A 22,631-nucleotide genomic window follows, 5' to 3' on the forward strand; every position below is an offset into this window, starting at 1 on the left:
TCCTCCTCCTCCTCCTCCTCCTCTTCTTCTTCTATTTAATTTTTTTAAACGTTTATTTATTCATTCATTTACTTCTTTATTTATTCTTTGAGAGAGAGAGAGCGAGTAAGCATGAACAGGGGAGGGGCAGAGAGAGAGGGAGACCCAGAATCCGAAGAAGGCTCCAAGCTCTGAGCTGTCAGCACAGAGCCCAGTGCAGGGCTTGAACTCACGCACCATAAGACGATGACCTGAGCCAAAGTCGGACGCTCAACCTGACTAAGCCCCCCAGGTGCCCTTGAATCACCTCTTCTTAAGTAAGTTGACATTCTGGTTGTTCTCTCTCTCTACGGGAGGCATCATTTGGTGGGGAGCATTGCACGCTTGAGAGGGTCCGGCCAGAGGGTTCTGACACGGCTGGCTTCTCACTCTGTGGATTTGTTTTGAGGTCCATTATCAATCTTCCTGACAGGGTATAGTGGAAAAACCACCTGAGATAAAGTTTCAGGAAGGTTGTGGCTGCTTTTGCTAGGGTAACTGGAGGCCAGGGGTTTGGGGAACCTTTAGGGAGAAGTGGGAGGGCACAGGGCCAACAGCCCAAGGCACCTTGTGGGGCGAAAGGGAGATGGTTGGACAAGGAACTTGTGTGTTTGCAAGACAGGACTGACTGGTGCTGGTCTCTAGGAGGTCTGGGTGGATGTTCCCTACACAGCATGCACCTGTCCTGGGAAAGTGGGCAGACCCCGGACCGCTTGGCGGTTTCTCGAAGAGGCTGCCATTATCTTTGGCTGTCTTTGGCAGAAAGAGCCCAGGGTAGTGGCCCTCTGAGCCTGGGCAGCTGGGACGGCTGGGGCTCGGCTGGTGTCTACAAGAGGGGGCGGGTCGAAGTGCCTGGGGAGAGAAAGTCAGCCCCCTCCTCCATCTGGTCGTTTTCCATCTTGCACAACCTGTGGTTTTCATAACCCAGCCTGGGGAGGGGGGCAGGGGCCAGCCCAGTGGCATTTCTATTAAATAAGATGAAAGTACTCGGAAACAGAATGGGAGACACCCAGAGGTGGCTTATCACTATCAAAGCACAGCCTTCAAAAGTTTAACAACACAACTTTTATGTAAAAAGGAAAAAAAAAAAAAAGGAAAGAACACCCAGAAACACATTTCTTGTAACCCTTTAGTGAGGGGGGCCCACAGGATGTCAATGCCAAAGCATTTGTGGTCACTGAAATAGGATTGCCCACTTAGGTTCAGGGCCACTTAAGGTCCCCTGGGGCCACACCATTGTCATCTGTGAGAGGTCATGTCTTCTGTTGGATAAACGTCATTTACAGCGTATCCATCTATGATGTTTTATTTATTTACCTTTTACAATTTTAAAGTTTTTTTTATTTTTACAATTTTTAAATTTTTTTATTTTTGAGAGAAAGAGAGAGACAGAGCGTGAGTGGGGGTGGGGGGGGGAGGGTCAGAGAGAGAGGGAGACACAGAATCTGAAGCAGGCTCCGGGGCTCTGAGCCATCAGCACAGAGCCCGACGCAGGGCTCGAACGCATGAACCGTGAGATTATGACCTGAGCCAAAGTCGGATGCTCAACCGGCTGAGCCCCCCAGGCGCCCCTGCTGGGTATCCGTCTATGAGATGACGTCTGACTCCCCGGAGCCTAGGCCCTGACAGAAATAGTGACGCAGTCACAGGTATGTGTCCCTGGGCAGAGGCCAGTAAGCCATCCAGCCCCTTGCCTGCTTCTGTAAATAAAGTTTTATTGGGCATAGCCCGGCCCGTGCTTGCGTGACTTCTCTGGGGCCGCTTTGCAGAAAAAGCTGGCCAGCTGTGCCGGAGAATGAGCTGCTTCTCAGGTGGGCTCCAGGGTGAAATTGAAAACCCCAGCCGTCCGCCTCCGGCCTTGTGCGCAAGTGTTGAGTATTTTTTCTTGGCATTGTCTAGGCCGGAAGGCTTATGTGTTTGGGAAGTTTTTGTTGGGCCTTTGCTAATGCTTCTTTTGAACTCAAGGGCTGACCCTTAGACACAGCCCCAGCCCAGGAAATAGAGCCTTTCCTGCCTGTTCTCACATATGCCTTCCCGGAGGGTGTGGTCTTTGTGGGTCCGAGATAATTATTGTCTGCCTTCTATATTGCTTCCTGCCCTTGAGTTTCGGCCCTTGGGTTCCTACAAACAGGTCGTTAGTGATGATAGCGATCATAATAATAGCACCCGTAGTAGCTAATGTGTATCAAACCGATGTGTGGATCGAAGGATTCTGGGCCTTTTGCGCATCATCTTGTTTAGTTGTGAGAAATTAAGGGATTGTTGTTTACAGACAAGAAAACTGAGGCTGTTGCTTTAAAGACATCTTTGTGGTGTGCCCGTGGGGTGGTGGGTGCTGTGTTGCCAAAGTTGAGTGTAGGTCACTTCTTCCCTGGGCCGCATGGACCCTGTGGGTGGCCGTGGTGATTCTTTATTTCTATTTTTTAATTTAAATCCACGTTAGTTAACATATAGTGTAATAATGATTTCAGGAATAGAACCTCATGATTCATCACTTACATATAACACCCAGTGCTCATCCGAACAAACGCCCTCCTTAATGCCCATCCCCCAGTTAGCTCATCCCCCCCACCCAGCACCCCCTCCAGCAACCCGCAGTTTGTTCTCTGTATTTAAGAATCTCTTATGGTTTGTCTCCCTCTCTCTTTTTATCCTATTTTTGCTTCCCTTCTCTGACGTTCGTCTGTTTTGTTTCTTTTTTTTTTTTTTTAAACGTTTATTCATTTTTGAGACAGAGAGAAACAAGAGCATGAATGGGGGAAGGTCAGAGAGAGAGGGAGACACAGAATCCGAAACAGGCTCCAGGCTCTGAGCTGTCAGCACAGAGCCCGACGCGGGGCTCGAACTCACGGACCGCAAGATCATGACCTGAGCCGAAGTCGGGCGCCCAACCGACTGAGCCACCCAGGCGCCCCTCATCTGTTTTGTTTCTTAAGTTCCACATAGGAGTGAAATTATGTTTGTCTTTCTCTGATTTATCTCGCTTAGCACAAAACCCTCTAGTTCCATCGACGTTGTTGCAAATGGCAAGATTTTGTTCTTTTTGATTGCCGAGTAATGCTCCGTTGTGTATATATCCCACATCTTCTTTATCCATTCATCCATCGATGGCCATTTGGGCTCTTTCCATACTTTGGCTGTTGTGGATAGTGCTGCTATAAACATGGGGTGCATGTGTCCCTTCAAAACAGCACACCTGTGTCCCTTGGATAAATGCCTAGTAGTGCAATTGCTGGGTCGTAGGGTAGTTCTATTTTTAACTTTTTGGGGAACCTCCATATTGTTTTCCAGAGTGGCTGCACCAGTTTGCATTCCCACATGGTGATTCTTTAGGCCCAGGAATATCAGATTCAGAGCCTAAAGATCAAGGTTTAGCTTTGGCCCTGCTGCTTCTCAAAAGGGCCTGTCTTCTTGCCTCTGTGAAATGGAGATAATGAGGGGGGGACCTGGGTGGCTCAGTCAGTTAAGCGTCTGACTCTTGGTTTCAGCTCAGGGCATGATCTCACAGTTTGTGAGTTCGAGTCCCGCATCGGGCTCTGTGCCAATAGCACGGAGCCTGCCTGGGATTCTCTCTCTCCCTCTCTCTGCCCCTCCCCTGCTTGCTCTCTCTCTCACTTTCAAAATAAACAAAAAAAAAAGAAAAAAAAAAAAGAAATGGAGATAATAGCACTTACCCTGTGTCCCTGCTTTATTAGAATTAAGTGAGGGGCGCCTGGGTGGCTCAGTCGGTTAAGCGTCCGACTTCGGCTCAGGTCACGATCTCGCGGTCCGTGAGTTCGAGCCCCGCGTCGGGCTCTGGGCTGATGGCTCAGAGCCTGGAGCCTGTTTCCAATTCTGTGTCTCCCTCTCTCTCTGCCCCTCCCCCGTTCATGCTCTGTCTCTCTCTGTCTCAAAAATAAATTAAAAAAAAAAAAAAGAATTAAGTGAGATTCTAATGGGTGATATGTAATCCCTAAAAAAAACCTACACAGACATTCCCCCATCGCCCCACTTTGCTCCTATTAGAGCTTCTTAGTTCTTTTTGGGTCCGTGACACAAAAAATCCGAATATGCACCCATGCATCGATGCTCCGATTTTTGTGTGTAAATTTTCACCACTTGTGGGGCACCTACGGGAGGGGATGGGTCTTAGATGCCCTCTTGAGCCAGCGGCTAAAAGTTGGGTGCTTGGAACTGCTCCAAAGCTGTCGCTTTTGCCTCCTCTCTGGCTTGTCGGAGATGTGTCTGCTGAACTGCAGGTGCGAGCCTCGTTTGGAGTGAGTGTCGTGGCGCTCGGTGTAGCGGGTGGAGACGTGGCCTGTCTCTAGCCTTCCCTCTAGACTCACAGTCAGCAAGCAGCCAGGATCGTTTCTGAGAGCGAGAAATACTACAAGAAAAATGTCATCACATAAGGTGCTGGCGCACGGTTGGGCAGGAGGGAGTGACTTCCAGCGGGAAGGTCGGAGAAGGTCTTTCAAGAGTCCTGGGGCGGGGAGGACGGGAAGGAGTCAGTCACGGGAGGATCACAGCCAGGGTGCTTCAGCCAGTCGTGACAGCAGATGCAAAGGTCCTCGGGCAGGACTGAGCAGGGGTGGCGGGGTGGATGAAGCAGGGGGTGGGGGCGTTGGGTGGGGGAAGAGAGGAGATTCAAGTGGCTGCTGTCTGGGCCCCGGGGGACGGACTCTGAGAGGCCAGTGCAGGCTAGACCTCTCAGCCTTGGTGAGGAGTTCACTTTCCTTCTCGAAGCCTGTGCTGTCCGGTGCACGACCCAGTGGCTACTGTGGCTGGTAAAATTAAGAGCGAGAATGAACAATGAAAAGTTTAGTCCCCCAGTGGCACTTGGAACCCCTGTGCCTTCTTGGTGGGACAGTAAAATGGTGCGGCTGCCGTGGAAACCAGTGTGGCGATTCCTCAAGAAATTACAGACAGAATTACCGTGTGATTCAGCGACTCTGCTTCTGGGTATATACATAAGAGAATTGAAGGCTGAGTCTTGAAGAGACGTTTGGGTAGCTGTGATCTTTTTTTTTTTTTTAATTTTTTTTTTCAACGTTTATTTATTTTTGGGACAGAGAGAGACAGAGCATGAACGGGGGAGGGGCAGAGAGAGAGGGAGACACAGAAACGGAAGCAGGCTCCAGGCTCTGAGCCACCAGCCCAGAGTCCGACGCGGGGCTCGAACTCACGCGAGATCACGCGAGATCTCGCGAGATCGTGAACTCCCGGAACTCACGGACCGCGAGATCGTGACCTGGCCGAAGTCGGACGCTTAACCGACTGCGCCACCCAGGCGCCCCTGGGTAGCTGTGATCTTAACAGCAGTATTTACGATGCCCCACAGGTGGAAACGTCCCCAGTCAGTGCCGACTGATGGATGAGGGAATCGAGACAATGGTATATACACACAACAGAATGCTTTTCACCCTTAAGAAGGAAGGCAATTCTGACAGTTGCTACAACATGGATGAGTCTTGAAGACAGTATGCGCAGTGGAAGAAGCCAGTCACAAAAAAGCCAGTCCTATGAGTCCACTTGCAGGATTCCTGTGCACAGAGATCGAGAGTAGATGGTGGGAGCTGGGGGTGGGGAAGGAGGTGGGGAGGCAGTGTTTCATGGGGACAGAGTCTCAGTTTGGGGAAGGTGAGAAGGTTCCGGAGACAGGTTGCCTGACAGTGTGAATATACCTGGTGCCTCTGAGCCGTGCCCTTAAAAATGGTTTTAGGATGGTCAGGGCGCCTGGGTGGCTCAGTCCGTTAAGCATCTGACTTCGGCTCAGGGCATGATCTCGCGGTTCGTGAGTTCGAGCCCCGCATCGGGCTCTGTGCTGACAGCCCAGAGCCTGGATGGAGCCTGCTTTGGATTCCGCGTCTCCCTCTCTGCCTCTCCCCAGCTGGCGTGCACTCTCTCTGTCTCTCTCAAAAATAAGCAAACGTGACAAAAATGGTTAAGATGGTCAGTTTTATGCTATGTGTACTTTGCCACGATTAAAAATAAAATCGGTTCCTCATTGCACTAACCGCACACGACAGCCACAGGGAAGAGGTAGCTACGGTGTTGGGCAGCGCAGCCTGAGAACATTACTGTCCTCGTAGGAAGTTCCAGCCGACGGTGCTGCCCCTGTGTGAGCGCGGCTTCCGGGGCCACTTCTGTTTCCCAGGGCGGGTCGTTGGGGTCCCGCGGGGGGCCGTGAAGTGGCTGCAACAACAAGTCTGAAGGCTGGGGGGAGGGGGTCAGGAACACTCCCCAGCGTCCAAACCTTGTCTCAGGCCACGTGGAGTGCGTGAGCCAAACAGGCTGTGCCGGGGGGAGGGGGGGGCGGGGGGGGGTCTGTCCAGCCTCAGGGAAGCCGCCTGTCCGAGGACAGATCTGCCGGCAGCCTGGGAAGGGAGGGACTGAAATCAAGGGGTAATTAGGAAGCGACGTGTGGCGAGATGTGGGGAGAGAAGGGATAGGTGATGAGCCGCTGTGGGAAGCCAGGGCAGAGTCCAGCCTTTGGTGGACAAGCTCACTTGCGTGGGACAAGAAACTGCCCCAGCCACAAAATCTATGCAAGCCTCTGACCTCCCCATCTGCAGGGCCTTCCCCTTTCTTTCTGTTCATTATCTCCTTCATTTGCAACCGAAACGTCTCCCTCCCCTTACCTCCAGCCAGGAGTTCCGTACCTTCTACCTTCGCAGGTACCCATTTGTGTGTTTAGGTAACTCATCTGCCTCCGCCGTTAGACCTCGCACTCCGGCAGGTGGGTCTGCGGCCACCTTGTCCCTTGGCTGCGGTATCTAGATCGGGGCGGTCAGATGGCCGTTGAAGCGATAAATGACCGCTGGCCCGTTAGCTTCACCTTCTCGTACCTTGGTTTCCCCCTTTGTAACGTGGAGAAAATGGGCACAACGATATATCTGGTTATATGGCGGTATTAAAGCCGCGTGCCGGAGCCGACTGGCCAGAACCCGATGATCACGTTTTCAGGAGATGTGTGCCCTGGTTATTGAGGAAGCGGTGATCAAAACGTGCATGATGCAGACTTAACAAATTACATTAAAAACAAAGGTAATGGATCCTCACCCCTTCCTATGATCTCACTACATTTTTCTGTTTCTTGTGCCCTTGAAGTTATTTGCTGCTGTTACCGCTCTATGGCGGATATGCTGTTTAATGCTCTGCTACAGTGTGTATCTCTTTGTTTTTTTAAGTTTCTTTATCCTGAGAGAGAGCGCCTGCGAAGAGGGAGGGGACAGAGAGAGAGAATCCCAAGCAGGCTCTGCACTGACTGTGCGGAGCCCGACGCGGGGCTGGAACTCACAAACCCGTGAGATCGTAACCCGAGCTGAGATCAGGAGTCGGATGCTTAACCGACTGAGCCACCCAGGCACCCTGATAGTTAGTACTGTCTCTTACTGGTTCCATGTGCAACAGTATCTCTCGTACCTTAAAATGGAGCAAGGCGGGGGTGTTTACACCGTGGAAATTTGCAGAGGCTGCAGGTGGGAACCTCTCTGCCTTCCTCCCCGGAGCGGTCTTAAATGTTTACGAGCACGCCGCAGGTTTGGGGGACTGGTGGCGAGCAAGCACGGTAGACCTGAGACTCTCGCTGTTATTATTTTGTTTGGCTTCCCCCTCCCTCCTCCAGACTCTCTGTCTGTGCACACGGCACCCGGGCGAAGCTGTTGACCAGCTGTTTTTCCTCTCCCTCCAGTTTGTCCGACCATCTGCAAGTCGCACGGCTGCACGGCCGACGGCCTCTGCTGCCACAGCGAGTGTTTGGGCAACTGCTCTGAGCCCGACGACCCCACCAAGTGCGTGGCCTGTCGCAACTTCTACCTGGACGGCAGGTGCGTGGAGACCTGCCCGCCCCCCTACTACCACTTCCAAGACTGGCGCTGCGTGAACTTCAGCTTCTGCCGGGACCTGCACAATAAATGCAAGAACTCCGGAGACAGGGTTGCCACCAGTATGTCATTCACAACAACAGGTGCATCCCTGAGTGCCCCTCGGGGTACACGATGAATTCCAGCAAGTGAGTCCTGGGCACGGGTTCCGGGGAGGGGGCGGCGAAGAGGGGAGGCCACGTGCGGTTAGCACTGTGTGAGAAAGACGAGTTCATGGGCTATGAGTGAGGGGGCGGCTGGCGACTGGCTCACATATATACATATGTACACACACACACACACACACACACACACACACACACACGCTTGGATCTATGCTAGTTCTGCCTCCTGTTTTTGGTCCTGGCCTTTGGAACAGGAATCGACAAACCTTCTATAAAGGACTGGAGAGCAAACGTTTTTCAGTGTCTTACCCACCATTAAAATTTTTTTCTAATTTTAATTTTATTTTAATTTTAAATTAAAAAAAAATTTTTTAAGTTGGGGCGTCTGGGTGGATCAGTCAGTTAAGGGTCCAACTTCGGCTCAGGTGATGATCTCGCGGTTGGTGAGTTCGAGCCCGGCGTCAGGCTCTGTGCTGACAGCTCAGAGCCTGGAGCCTGCTTTGGATTCTGTGTCTCCCTCTCTCTCTGCCCCTCCCCTGCTCAGGCTCTGTCTCTCTCTCTCTCAAAAATAAATGAACATTAAATTTTTTTTCAAGTTTATTCATTTTGAGAGAGAGAGAGACACACACACAGAGTATGAGTGGGGGGTGGGGGCAGAGAGTGAGGGAGAGAGAGAGTCCCAAGCAGGATCCGAACTGTCAGTGCAGAGCCTGATGCGGGACTGGAACTCACGAACCATGAGATCATGACCTGAGCTGAAACGAAGAGTCAAACACTTAACTGACTGAGCCACCCAGCTACCCGCTCTTACCCACCCTGTTAACGGTTTTCTGGGCTTAGCTTTGGTAATAGAAGACATAAAGACAGAGGTCCTTGGTTTCCCCTAGAATCCTTCCCACAGACAGGACTGTCCCAAATGATGTAGCCGCCCAGATGTTACAACCAAGAACAGAGCTGAGGTTTTTATGTTTTCCCCAACTGGAGCCAGACGGCATGCTGAGATTAGCCTGGAACACAAGGAGGAGAGAGACTCTGTTCTAGACTGTTCCCAGGGCTTTGTTACGTTTTGAAGGACAGTGCCATGAAACCATTTCCTACTGTTTGGGTGAGAAATAGGGTTTTCTCTTTTCGGAGGTGAGTCAGATTTCCTATACACATTGCAGACTTTTTGTTCATGATGTTAGATTTTCAGATGAGCTATTTCAGTGTCTCAGGGCCATAACCAAGTTTAAAAAATCTGTTTCCTGGTTTTTGTGTTGAGGTTGGGAACCCCCCCCCCCCCGCCCCCCGCCAAACAACAAAAAAACAAATCAGAAACAGACGCACGTCCAGGGACCTTGAGCTGATCTGCTTACGTAAAAAATCTTCCTCTTCAGACTTGAGAATTAGCCAAGCAAACGTGTTCTGGTGGGAAATTTTATTTCCCCGGGTGGAGTGGGTGGGAAGGAAAACACTCTTTTTTTCAGTTCTTATGAGCCTCTCTTTGAGTGTTTGTGAAACCTGCAAGTACAAAATGTTTTGTTTTACTTGTTTTTGATAGAACCTATCAAGTGGCTTTGTTGACCAAAAATAGGCTTCTATAAATCAACTTTGCACGCCAGACAGGGTTGGTTTGTTTTTTTTTTTTTTTCCTGGCCAGTTTATCAGTCAGGTTGGGAAAATGACCATAGTCCTTTTGATCCATTTCTGTTTTTTGTGTTTTTCCCATGTTTGAAATACAGCATGGATATTAACATCTTCCGGTGAGATGTTTGTTTCAGAGACATTGGCTTTAAATAAAAGGTCTTTTGTTTTTTTTTTTCCTTGACCGTAACTGAGACCTGAGACATAGACGAGACTTCTTTGTTGTGCTTGCTGATGGCCCAGTGGCCCCCCCCAGAACCAAAGCCCCAAGGAACCGGCAGCCTGCCCTGTGATGTCTGGGTCCTTTACCAAGGGGAAGAGGGCAGAGGGGACAATGCCAATTGTGACTTGTCATAGCAATATTTTACTTCGTTGGCTTCAAAAAAAAAATCAATAGCTTTCCGTCTGAAGTTTTTATTATTATTATTTTTAACGTTTATTTATTATTGAGAGACAGAGAGACAGTGCGTGAGCATGGGAAGGGCAGAGAGAGGGGGAGACACAGAATCCGAAGCAGGTCCCAGGCCCTGAGCTGTCAGCACAGAGCCTGATTCGGGGCTCGAACTCACAGACTGCGAGATCATGACCTGAGCCAAAGTCAGACGCTCAGCTGACTGAGCCACCCAGGTGCCCCTGAAGTTTTTATTTTATGAAAGACTTTAGCTCTTTCTTTCTTTCCCTTCCTTCCTTCCTTCCTTCCTTCCTTCCTTCCTTCCTTCCTTCCTTCCTTCCTTCCTTTCATCTTTATTTTTTGAGAGAGAGACTTAGTGTGAGCAGGGAAGGGGCAAAGAGAGAGGGAGACACAATCTGAAGCAGACTCCAGGCTCTGAACTGTCAGCACGGAGCCCGACGGGGGGCTCGAACTCACGAACCGCGAGATCACTGCCTGAGCCGAAGTCGGATGCTCAGCTGACTGAGCCACCCAGGTGCCCCTAGTGCTTTTATTTCTAATGTGGTTTGGTATCAAATAAGGCCAGATATAGATTCTTCCATTCTTGTGGTTTATCCGTGAGATGGTTTTTGGTATTTTCAGAACTGAGGTCTGGGAACCTACATGATTCCTTAAAAAGCTTTAGATCACTGTCTACGGTCACTTTGAAGTCCATGGTGCGAGCACCTGGGTGCTCTTTCCTGGGATGAGGAGAGTGAATATTTGGGATGAATGTTAAGAGTGCAGTGGGTGTGGGGCATCCCTGTTCCCTCCCCCTAGAATACTCTGCCCCTTGATCTTTGCATGGCTCACTTCTCCTCGTCCAGGTCCCAGCCTAAAAGTCACTTCCTTTGAGAACCCTCCCCTACTTGACGGCCCTGTCTGAATTAGCATCTGACTACTCCTGGGCACATCACACAACTGTCACTCTTTTCACGGCCTTTACCACTAATTGATGTTTTAACTGCCAATATGTTCATTTTACCCCACCTGACTATAATGTTTCACAAGTGTATCGGTTGGCTCCTGCCGTGTAACAAACTGGCCAGCACTTAGTGATGTAAAACAGCACTCATTTCTGATTTTTAATGATTTTTGTGGGTTGACTGGTGGTTTGTCTGGCCTGGGCTGAGCCAGCCATGACGGATGGTATCCGATAGCCTCTCATATCTTAGATGGGCAGTCAGGGCCTCTCTCTCCACGTGGTTTCTCAGCCAAGTAGCCAAGAAGGGCCTGGCCCCAGTGTACAAGTACTTTTCAAGTCTCTGCTTGCATTACATCTGTTACTGTCCCATTGGCCAAAGCAGGTCACAGGGCCAAGCCCAGATTCAGTGAATGGGGAAATCGACACCGCTTCTTGGTGGGACGGGCAAACAACCTGTGGCCACTTGTAATCTCCCACAGGCAGAGTAGATCGTCTGTTTTGTTCACTCCTGTGCGCCTGCAGCTTAGAACAGGCATTGGCAAGGGGCCAGATAGTAAATATTTTCAGTTCTGAGGGCCATATGGTCTCTTCGCAGCTACACAACTCAGCCCCTATAGCGTGAGAACAGCCTTAGATGATACACAGACCCGTGGGTGAGGCTGTGCTCCAACATAATGCTATTTACCATGACAGGTGGCCTGCTGGATTTGGCCCGCGGGCCGCAGTTTGCCGCCCTCTAAGATACTGGCTTAGAGTATCACCTGTCACATAATAGGTGCTCTGTGAATATTTGCAGAATCAACAAAAGAGCCCAAACATTTGGTCACTATTCCATTTCTGCCCCAGCTGTTCTGATATCACCTGGGAGTCTGTGATACAATTCTGACACTGAGCACCTGGCGTGAACATCGGGCCCCATCCTTCACGCGACTGCCGTCGCTCCAGATATCAGCCACACTTTTAGGGTACCCAGGCCACCCATAGTTCTGATCGGCTGGCTATGAACTTGGGGGTTCTCACGTAGCCTAATTCAGGTTCAATAATCTGCTGCAACAAGTCACAGTATTTAAAAAAAAAAAAAAAAAAGCCATACTGTTCTGTCAGTCCTGAGCCTGTTGAGGGTAGTGCCCTTGGTTAGGAATGCCTGCAGGGCTCACCCAGGCTGTGGTGAGCTCCAGACGCGTCCCCACCAGGGCTGGGCCGGCCCTTGTGGTTCTTATTATGATCACAGGACACACTTCAGCAAAGACTCTCTGAGAACTTTTTTTTTTTAATGTTTATTTATTTTTGAGAGAGAGAGAGAAAGAGAGAGTGTGTAAGCAGAGGAGGGAGAGAGAGAGAAGGAGACACAGAATCCGAAGCAGGCTCCAGGCTCTGAGCCATCAGCACAGAGCCCAGCGCCGGGCTCCAACCCATGAACCGCGAGATCACGATCTGAGCTGAAGTCGGACGCTCAACCCACTGAGCTCCTCAGGCACCCCAGGACTATCTGAGAACTCTGAGGAACAAGGGTGATGACTCACAAGTCCTGGAGGTTACATGGCACCCTTGCGGGCCACACAGTGAGATCACGGATAGAGAGTGTAGACTGGGGCTCTGCCGTTACTGGGGTCCCGGCCAGGGGGTTTGCGGGTTCACTCGTTGGTATATTTAAAGCTTACGAAGAGGAATTAGGGGAGGAAGGGAGAAGTGGGGTCACCTGAGAGGTCAGTTATCTAGGTCGCCCAGGGCTTTCTGACAGAGGGAGCTTCATGAGTGGGGGCATCCGAGTTCCTTATCTGGCTGTGTTGTTTGGAATGTGGGCAGAGGGATGACTTTTGAAATGGATGCCTTGACGGTCAAAGCTTACCGCCAGGCACTTACGCTACTCACATTTACAAGGACAGCGTTATTACTAAAGATGCACACGTTGTCAAGGACTGTCCCAGCTCTGCCCTGTGGAATCGGGGACGCGGCCCTCCCAGCATTCGCTGTCCAGGAAACGTCACTGAGCTGCTGTCCAGAATTTTTCCTGGGCGGGGGGAGGTGTGTGGGTCTCATCATGCAGCTGTGATCAGTTGAATCCTTGTCTGTCCGTCCATGTGATTGAACTCCCATCTTCAGTGGCTGAACGACCCACACATCTAACCCCATCCTTGGTCTTTTTGGTGACCAGCCCCCTTCCTAAAGCCACCTTGGGACCACCTCATTAGCATAACAAAGATGCCCCCACCTCTCAGGACATTCCAAGGGCGCCTGAAGCCAGGACTGGGACCGGACCGGATGTGTTCTTTGTGGCACTATCATCACACAGGTCTCTCCGAAGAATGAATGTGCCCCGGTGTGTGACTAAGAACAATGGCAACACCGATGCTGCTAATAAAAAGTCGCCATCAGAGCAAAGACGCATGGTTCTTGTTTTCCATGTGCCAAGCACTTTAGACAGCTTCTCCTTCTGGGAGGTTCCAGTCACATGGAACCTGGGCTGGGCTGACTTGGCTGTGTGCCCACTTCTGACCCCCTCCTGGGGGATAGAAGGTAGTGCCCGGCCTGGCCTGGATCTTGCCTGGACCTAAGGGGGCTGTGCCAGCCTAGACCGACCTCAGACCCTGCAGGGGTGGGGCGCAGGGGAGGGCTGGTTCCCAAAGGACTCCCAGGGGCTGTGTATTCTATTCGATGACCTGGGCTACAGGCAACCGAGGCAAAGGCTGCCCCCATCACACACGATCCCGTGTGAGGTTGTGTTCTAGATGTGGGCTCGTCAAACCCACACAACAGGAAGCACCCCTTCTTCTTGGGGCGGCAGGAGGGGTCCTCCTCCCACGGGCCCATCAGCTCGGAATAATTCCCATCACCATGGTAACACCCAAGTCCCCCCCTTCAGTGTGATGGGAGACAGGGAGTCCTGTCTCTGTGGGGTAGAACGTGATCCTCCATGGGGTGCGGTGTGGATCCCCACTGATTTGGGGTGTGGCAGGGGCCCCATCGTTTTGGGGTAAAAGCGTGAGTCTCCTGACTTCAGGGCAGTGCTGTAGGACCAACCACCATGAAGCACTGACATGTACCTGCACGTTAGACCGTGATTCTTACTGTCCCCACAGGGGACTGTGTCTGGAGACATTTTTGGCTGTCATGCTGAGGGGCAGGTGCTGCTGAGGGCCAGGGATGTCACTTAACACCCTCCAGGTGTGGGCCACCCGCACAACAGAGAATTCCCCAGCCCCGAATGTCAGCCGTGCTGTGGTTGAAGCCCCCTGCCTTAGGGTGACAGCCTAGGTCCAGTCACTTGGGACCCTGTGCAGTGTGGTGTGTGCGGCGCTTGTGGGGTCCTGTGTGTCCTGAGCCCCCTCTTTCCACTCTTTCTTCAGCCTCATGTGTACTCCCTGCCTGGGCCCCTGTCCCAAGGTCTGCCACATCCTGGAAGGCGAGAAGACCATCGACTCGGTGACATCTGCCCAGGAGCTCCGAGGCTGCACCGTCGTCAACGGAAGCCTAATCATCAACATTCGAGGGGGCAGTGAGTGCTCTGGGGGTGGGGGCGGCAGCCGGCGGGGACCCACCTTCCCAGACAGTCATCAGTGGAGCCACCCCGAGAAGTCGGCTTGCAGACCTGAAATTCACAGCTCAGCCCTGGCCCCACCCACCCTTCGATTCTCATTTTCCGAGTTGGAAATTTGCGTTCTTAGGCAGGAATCTGCGTTTTTAGCGAGTAGGAACCGGTCCCTGCTGCGGGTCTGGGGACCTTGTGTTCAGGAATACTGTCACAGGCAAAAAGGCACCCCCCTGTTTATTTATTCAGGAAACATTTATTGGATACTGACAGTGAACAAAGCAAAACCCACGCATGATGGATCTTACAAATAAACACATCCACACATAATGTACACTTGGAGTGGACCCTGCTAAGAAGGGAAGTAAAGCAGGGTAACGAAGGGAGCGGAGATTGGCGACTTTTCCTTACAAAGGGCCCTATCATAAATATATTCAGGTTTGCAGGCCAGATGGTCGCTGTCATAACTACTCAGCTCTGCTGTTGTGGACTTGAAAAAGGCCACAGAGAACGTGCGGACAAAGGGGCGTGGCTCTTTTCCAACTGAACTTTAATTACAAAACAGACTGAATTTGGCCCCTGGGCTGTCATTTGCCAGCCCCTGAAATAGAGAATAAAGGGGTTTGCTCTTTTTGAAGAGTTTCTGGTCTCGGGAGGCATATACTTTGAGCTGGAGATGAAGCAACCAAGCAGGGAATAATATCCTGGGCAAAGGAGGGAGCCAGTGCAAAGGTCCTGAGGCAGGAACGTGCCTAGTTTGTGGGGAGGCCTATGTGTCTGGAGGAGGGCAAAGAAGGTAAAAGATGAGAAACAATAAAAGCACTGGTCACTTAGAGAGGGACTTGCAGACCCTGAAGTTAAAGGCTGCGAATCATATTCTAAGGATGATGCGTTTTGAGCAGGTTATGTTGGAGTCATTTGCAGCCTGTAGGTTGACTCCTCACTATGGGAAATTATGAGAAGGTAAACATATTTCTGTCGAAACTCACTGGATATTCTCTCCTTTCCTTAGACAACCTGGCAGCTGAGCTGGAGGCCAACCTCGGACTCATTGAAGAAATTTCTGGGTATCTGAAGATCCGAAGATCCTATGCTCTTGTGTCACTTTCCTTTTTCCGGAAGTTACGGCTGATTCGGGGAGAGACCTTGGAAATCGGGTACGTGGCCCGGTTCTGTGTCGGTGGCCCCAGTGCTCACCAGGAAGTTCACGAGTTAAAACAACGTAGGGGTTTTTTGCCAAGACATGGAAACACCCGTGTCCACGGACGGATGAGGGGATAAAGGTGTGGCACATACATGCAACGGAATATCTCTCAGTCGTAAAAAGGAAGAGAATCCTGCCACTTGCGACAACATGGAGGGTGTTACACTAAGTGAAATAAGTCCGAGGAAGACAGATGCTATAGGGTCTCTCTTCTATAAGGAATTCCCAAAACAGAACAAAACCAAGCTTATAGAGACAGAGAACAGATTGGTGGACGTCAGAGATGGGGAGAAGGGGGTGAGGGGACGGGTGGTCTAAAGGTACAAAGTTCCGGTTGTAAAATAAATAAATCCTGGGGCTGTAATGTACTGCACGGTGACTGTAATGAACAATACTGTACTCTATATTTGAAAGTTGCTGAGAGAGAAAATCTTAAAAAAGTTCTCGTCATAAGAAACACTTTTGTTTAAAGCCTGTGAGGTGATGGATGTGAACTTACTATGTGATCCTTTCATAATATTTACAAGTATCAAATCATTATGTTGTCTGCCTGAAACTAACAGCGTTATAAATCTGTTATATCTCAATAAAACTGAAGGGGAAGAAAAACAGTTTTTTTTCGTAATTGAGGTATATAATTGATATATTAGTTTCAGGTGTATAAGATGATTCTATATTTGTATATATTGCAAAATGATCTTCACAAATTTAGTTAACAGCCACCATCACATACAGTTACAAACTTTCTTTCTTATGATGAGAACTTTTTTAACATCTACTCTCTTGGCAGCTTTTAAGTGTATGATACGGTATTATTAACTGTAGTTGTAAGGATATAACTTAGGGGGTTTTAAAGCCCCCAAAGAATCTGTTAGGAGAAAGTATCCAGAGAAGCCTGGAGAAGAAAGAATGTGCCAGAACCTGTCCAGAGACCCAGCTGAGGAAAATGATATAGTCACTGTTGGGAAATGGCGGTCCAGCTCAAACTTTGTGCCCTCCAAGGGTGCTGTCTGGGCTTCGTTATGAGTTGGAATGCAGGCTTGACCAGGGCCCTGGGATTTCTGTGTCCTGTGCCTTCTCACTTCTTGGGCCCCTCTGACATTGGCTGCACCTGCTCCTTCCTTGCTGAAATTCTCATCGGTGGCCCATAGGATTCTACTACTTGGGGATACGCTCCCTGCCTCCTTATCTCCCTCCCTTTCTCCGCCTGCCTTTGGGAGTTGGTGTTCTGGGCTCCCAGCCTTGGCCGTCTCTCTAGCAATCTTCTGCTTGTGCTGAGACCCCCAGCCCTGGCTTACCCTCAAGCCCGCCTCTAGCTGGCTGACCCCCAGAAACCTCAAACGCAACATGTACAAAATGGAACTCCTCTCCTTGCCGCAGCTGTCATTGTCTCGTTTCTCGGATCCACCCCCCTCCAGGTCTGCTGACTCTATTTAGGTCAGTAAAACAACAGAAAGCCAGACTAGCTGTGTTTCATGCAGGTAGGGATGGACTGATGAGCGAGAAGTCTGAGGAAGGCTGTCCAACAGGAAGGTTCTGTCCATTTTTGTGCCCCTCATGGTCACAAGATGGCTGCCTCACCCCCAGCCTCATGGCTGTGGAACTGACGAGGAAAGGGGGAAGGACAAAGGCCCAGGCCAACTGACTGTCTCCTTAAAACAACCTGCCTGGAGCCTCCCACGCTCTCACCCCCAACACTGATTCCTGCTTTTGTCTCCTTGGGTCACCTGGCTATTGTCAGTTGCCAGGGAGGCTGGATAAGTGAATGCCGGGGAAAGGGGGCTGTGAATGGCGTTTTGAGAAGCCAACTCACTGAACTGTTTATTTTATTTTTTTTAATTTAAAAAAAATTTTTTTTGTTTAATGTTTATTTATTTCTGAGACAGAGAGAGACAGAGCATGAGTGAGGGAAGGGCAGAGAGAGAGGGAGACACAGAATCAGAAGCAGGCTCCGGGCTCTGAGCTGTCAGCACAGAGCCCGACGCAGGGCTCGAACTCACAGACTGTGAGATCATGACCTGAGCCGAAGTCAGATGCTCAACCGACTGAGCCACCCAGGCGCCCCATCACTGAACTGTTTAGACTACCTTCTTGAATCACTTACCAGCTCACTCTGGTTTTTCTGCCATAAAACTGCCTTTTTGCTGAGGCTCAGAGCTTTCATTTGGATTGTACCAATGACTTCCTAGCTGGGCATCCTAGCATCAGACCAGTGCTGTCCAGCAGATATATGATACAAGTCGCATGTGTGACTTTAAATGTTCTAGTAGCCACCATATGAAAACTTTAAAAGAGAGAGGTGAAGTAAATTTTAGTAGTGCATTTTACTTTTTTTTCTTTTAATGTTTATTTTTGAGAGAGAGAGAGTATGTGAGTGGGCAAGGGACAGAGAGAGAGGGAGGCACGGAATCAGAAGCAGGCTTCAGGCTCTGAGCTGTCAGCACAGAGCCCGACACAGGGTTTGAACCCACGAACCGTGAGATCATGACCTGAGCTGAAGTTGGACGCCCAACTGACTGAGCCACCCAGGAGCCCCAGTAGTGTATTTTACTTAACGCATTCCATCTGAAATGTTATTTTGGTGTGGACTCAATACAGGACAATGATAAACAAGACTTTTTACATCCTTTCTTTGCACGTGAAGTCTTTAAAGTCTGTGTTTTTTGCTTCCGGTACAGTCAGAATGGCCACGTTTCAGATGCTCAGTGGCCAGATGTGACTAGCGACTTCTGTCTTGACAGCACAGGTCCAGATGCTTCCCTTTTCCCATCTGTCATGTGCTGGTGGCCCACTGATCTTCTAAGGCACAGATCTAACCCAGTTAGTGAACTGTTCTAGAACCTTCCTTTGCTGAGGAAGGTTAAGTGTTCTTGGTTGTGTTCTGGAATGCCGTGTGCTAGAGGGGTGGGCCCACTGTAGTCTTGTGGCCTGTCACCTGTTGGCCAGAGAGGCTATTGTTCTCTTCCCTGGGTCCACCTCAGGTGCCGCTGTGTCTTCCTTTCTTCTCCTCTGCAAAACCGTATCTCAGCCCATCACTTACCCTCGTCCCCCACACGACTGAGCACAGACACCTTCCTGGCCATGGAGACTTCCTCACCTTCCCCTGTTCCTTCCGCCCTTCATTTAACACTTAACGGGCACATGCCAGGCAAGTGCTAAGGACTGGGGACGTAGCACCGAACACGATCAGCTCCAGCCATGGCCCCCCAGCCTTGGCGTTGGAGGTGACAAACCCATGTATGACTGGGTTTGTGTGTGTTTCCATAGGAACTACTCTTTCTATGCCTTGGACAACCAGAACCTGAGGCAGCTATGGGACTGGAGCAAACACAACCTCACCATCACTCAGGGGAAACTCTTCTTCCACTATAATCCCAAACTCTGCTTGTCGGAAATTCACAAGATGGAGGAGGTTTCAGGAACCAAGGGGCGCCAGGAGCGGAACGACATTGCCCTGAAGACCAATGGGGACCAGGCGTCTTGTGAGTGGTGATGCCCTGGTCCTTCCAGCCCGTGGGCCAGATGGCATGGCTTGCCTCCCCCTTCAACATGGCGGTGGCCTCCAGGGGGTGTGCCACTGCCCCCCAGTGAGCTAGAACAACTCTGTGTGTTATAGGCTTTGTGAGGACAGGTGTATCTTCTCTCTTGACTGCAGAGATACAGTGCCTGATACTGGAAGATGCCACATAGGCATTGAATGAATGAATGAATGAATGAATGAATGAATGAATGATACCTCCTTATATATGGCCTCGGCTCAAATGCTATAGCAGACCCTGCAGTTATTATAGCTGGAGAGTGTTAGGTGACTACTCTCCTCCGACAGGTTCTTTCTTGAAGGAATGTGTGAGCATTGAAGTGCCAAGGTTTCCACTAATACCCACCTATGCAGTTGGTTCCTTGTGGCAGAATGTGGGAATCCAGGGTGGGGTGAGGAGAGCAAGGTTGGGGTGGAGGTTACGGGAGGGCTTGCATCGCAGGCAGAGGGAATTAGTCTTTCCAAGGCACGGTCTCTCCAAGATCTGCATGCTCTCTAAACTTATGTGGCATGTGTGCATTTGCCCTGGAGTTATGTCTTCGGACACGGAAGGCTTGCAGGTCCACATGTGTGACAGAATTGCGTCAGGACAGATGTTACTCTTGACAATCACTTTTCCCAGTAACTATTGGCCAGTTGTCCTTAGTTTGGTGCTGATGCTGTTACTCAGTTAAGCATCTGGCCAAGTCGCTGGCTTGTGGTAGGGATGTTAGGGGTCACCTTGCACGACCAGTTCTTGCCTCTAAACACTGGGAGAAGGCACATGGGAATGAGACCCATCAAGGGAACAGCGGGTTGACATCTCCTTCCTCATGGACGCTCTTGGAAATGTAGGATCACCTGCTTTGGGCTGAAACAAGTTTTTAGTACTGATACTGCTGTTGTTTTTAAACTTTCCTAGGTGAAAATGAACTACTTAAATTTTCTTACATTCGGACATCTTACGACAAGATCTTGCTGAAATGGGAGCCGTACTGGCCCCCTGACTTCCGAGACCTCCTTGGCTTCATGCTCTTCTACAAAGAGGCGTAAGTCGAAAGGTTAAGAGGTGTGCAGGTGGTGTGTGTGTTCAGATGTTCCCCTCTGAGATTCCTCGATCTCTCTCCTCCTTCTGGAATAACCATCATAGGTTCCTTTAGACCATCTCACAAGTTGATGGCATGTGAAGTTGCTAACATCTCCATCTGTCAAAACCAGGAATTGAAACAGGTTTCATTTGAAGGTCCAGATTGGCCAGTTTCCTACAGCAGTATTCCATTTGGCCGCATAGACGTACGTCTCACCAAGATACATCCTTAACAGAATTTGCTCAGTCTACTCCATGGGTGTTTAAAAATTTATTTTTTAAATCTATTTGGCATTTTCCCCAACATTTAAAGAATTGTGGTAAAGCATACATAATATAAAATTGACCGCTTAATTATGTCTAAGTGTACATACAGCTCAGTGGCATTAAATCCATTCACAGTATTATGCAACTGTCTAGAAATTTCTAGAAATTTCTTGTCTTCCCAAACTGAAACTCTGTCCCCATTAAACAACACCTGGTCATTTTAAGCATAGTTGACCCTTGAACAATGCAGGGGTGAGGGGTGCTGACCTCCCTGCCACCCATGTAGTCAAAAATCCATGTATATCTTTTGACTCCCCAAACACTTAGCTACTAGTAAGAGCCTCCTATTGACCAGATGGTAGGCTTACCGATAACGTAAACTGTCAATTAAGACGTATTTTGTATATGTATTACAGACTGTATTCTCATGATAAAGTAAGCTAGAGAAAAGAAAATGCTATTAGGAAAATCATAAGGAAGAGAAAATGCATTTATAGTCCTGTGCTGTAAAGAATCGGCATGTAGGTGGGTCCATGCAGTTAAGCCTGTATTGTTCAAGGGTCCACTGTATACGACTGTGCTGAAAAAAAAAAAATTTTTTTTTAAGATGTTATTTTCTTTTAAAGTTTATTTATTTATTTATTTATTTATTTATTTATTTATTTATTTATTAAATGTTTTTTATTTATTTTTGAGACAGAGATAGAGCATGAGCAGGGGAGGGGCAGGGAGAGGGGGAGACACAGAATCCGAAGCAGGCTCCAGGCTCCGAGCTGGCAGCACAGAGCCCGATGCGGGGCTCGAACTCACGCAGTGTGAGATCATGACCTGAGTTGAAGTCGGACGCTCAACCGACTGAGCCACCCAGGCGCCCCTACTTATTTATTTTTGAAGGAGGGAGAGAGAAAGAACATATGGGGAAGGGGCAGAGAAAGGGAGAGAAAGAGAATCCCAAGCAGGCTGCACATTGCCCGTGTGGAGTCCTATGCGGGACTTGAACTCACGTACCATGAGATCATGACCTGACGGCTCAGATCAGATGCTTAACCGACTGAGCCATCCAGGTGCCCCTAAAGATTTTATTTTTAAGTAATCTCCATACCCAATGTGGGGTTTGAACTTACAATCCTTCGATCAAGAGTTTCTTTCTCCACTGACCGAGGGGAGCCAGCCAGGTGTGCCCCTGACTGTCCTGAAATTTTAAAGGGAGAAAAGGAAGTGGTGATCGTATTCATATTAATCATTATTCCGTCTCTGAAGATGTATCACGTGTCAAAATGTGTGCCGAGAAGTAGTCTCTCTTACAGTCTTATCAATAAGCCACCAACTGTTAATTGGAAAATGAGCTATAAGGGAAGTAAGTGGTCCCTTCTCTTTGGGACCTGAGTCATTTTTCCTTGTGGCATAAGATTGTCGATGAACAGGACGCAACCTTATAGGACGTCACTGTTCCCGCCGTGTCTCTCCGTGCTCAGAGCGATAGTCAAGAAATGATAACCGTCTTGTCCTGCTTTGTCTTGAAAGCCCTTACCAGAATGTGACCGAGTTCGACGGGCAGGACGCGTGTGGCTCCAACAGCTGGACGGTGGTGGACATTGACCCGCCTCTGAGGTCCAATGACCCCAAGTCGCAGAACCACCCAGGGTGGCTGATGCGGGGTCTCAAGCCCTGGACCCAGTATGCCATCTTTGTCAAGACCTTGGTCACCTTTTCTGATGAGCGCCGCACGTATGGGGCCAAGAGTGACATCATCTATGTCCAGACCGATGCCACCAGTAAGTGTTTGTCATATGCGTTGGAAATCTTGCCTTTAACGGGTTGACACGGTGATGGAAGAAGTGCTCTTTTCTGTGGCCATTGGCTTCTTTTTTAAAAAATTTAATTAATGTATTTATTAGATATTCACATATTTTTGAGAGAGAGAGAGAGAGAATGAGCGGGAGAGGGGCAGAGAGAGAGAGAGAGAGAGGACAGGTGATCTGTGCTGATGGCCAAGAGTCTGATGCGGAGCTCGAACTCACCACCTGTGAGATCATGACCTGAGCTGAAACCGAGAGTCGGA

The 22,631-nt window shown here is 49.7% G+C and overlaps 1 protein-coding gene across 1 annotated transcript in view; it reads left to right on the forward strand.

Annotated features, from left to right (window-relative positions):
• INSR (insulin receptor) overlaps positions 1 to 22,631 on the forward strand; it is a 143,045-nt gene that overhangs the window by 79,368 nt on the left and 41,046 nt on the right. Inside the window, 7 exon segments of the mRNA XM_043590226.1 lie at positions 7,691 to 7,921; positions 7,924 to 8,011; positions 14,313 to 14,461; positions 15,507 to 15,651; positions 18,966 to 19,180; positions 20,138 to 20,264; positions 22,094 to 22,344. Coding sequence (XP_043446161.1) covers positions 7,691 to 7,921; positions 7,924 to 8,011; positions 14,313 to 14,461; positions 15,507 to 15,651; positions 18,966 to 19,180; positions 20,138 to 20,264; positions 22,094 to 22,344 — 1,206 coding nt within the window.

The sequence above is a fragment of the Prionailurus bengalensis genome, chromosome A2, assembly GCF_016509475.1.
Source record: "Prionailurus bengalensis isolate Pbe53 chromosome A2, Fcat_Pben_1.1_paternal_pri, whole genome shotgun sequence".
Lineage (NCBI taxonomy): Eukaryota > Metazoa > Chordata > Mammalia > Carnivora > Felidae > Prionailurus > Prionailurus bengalensis.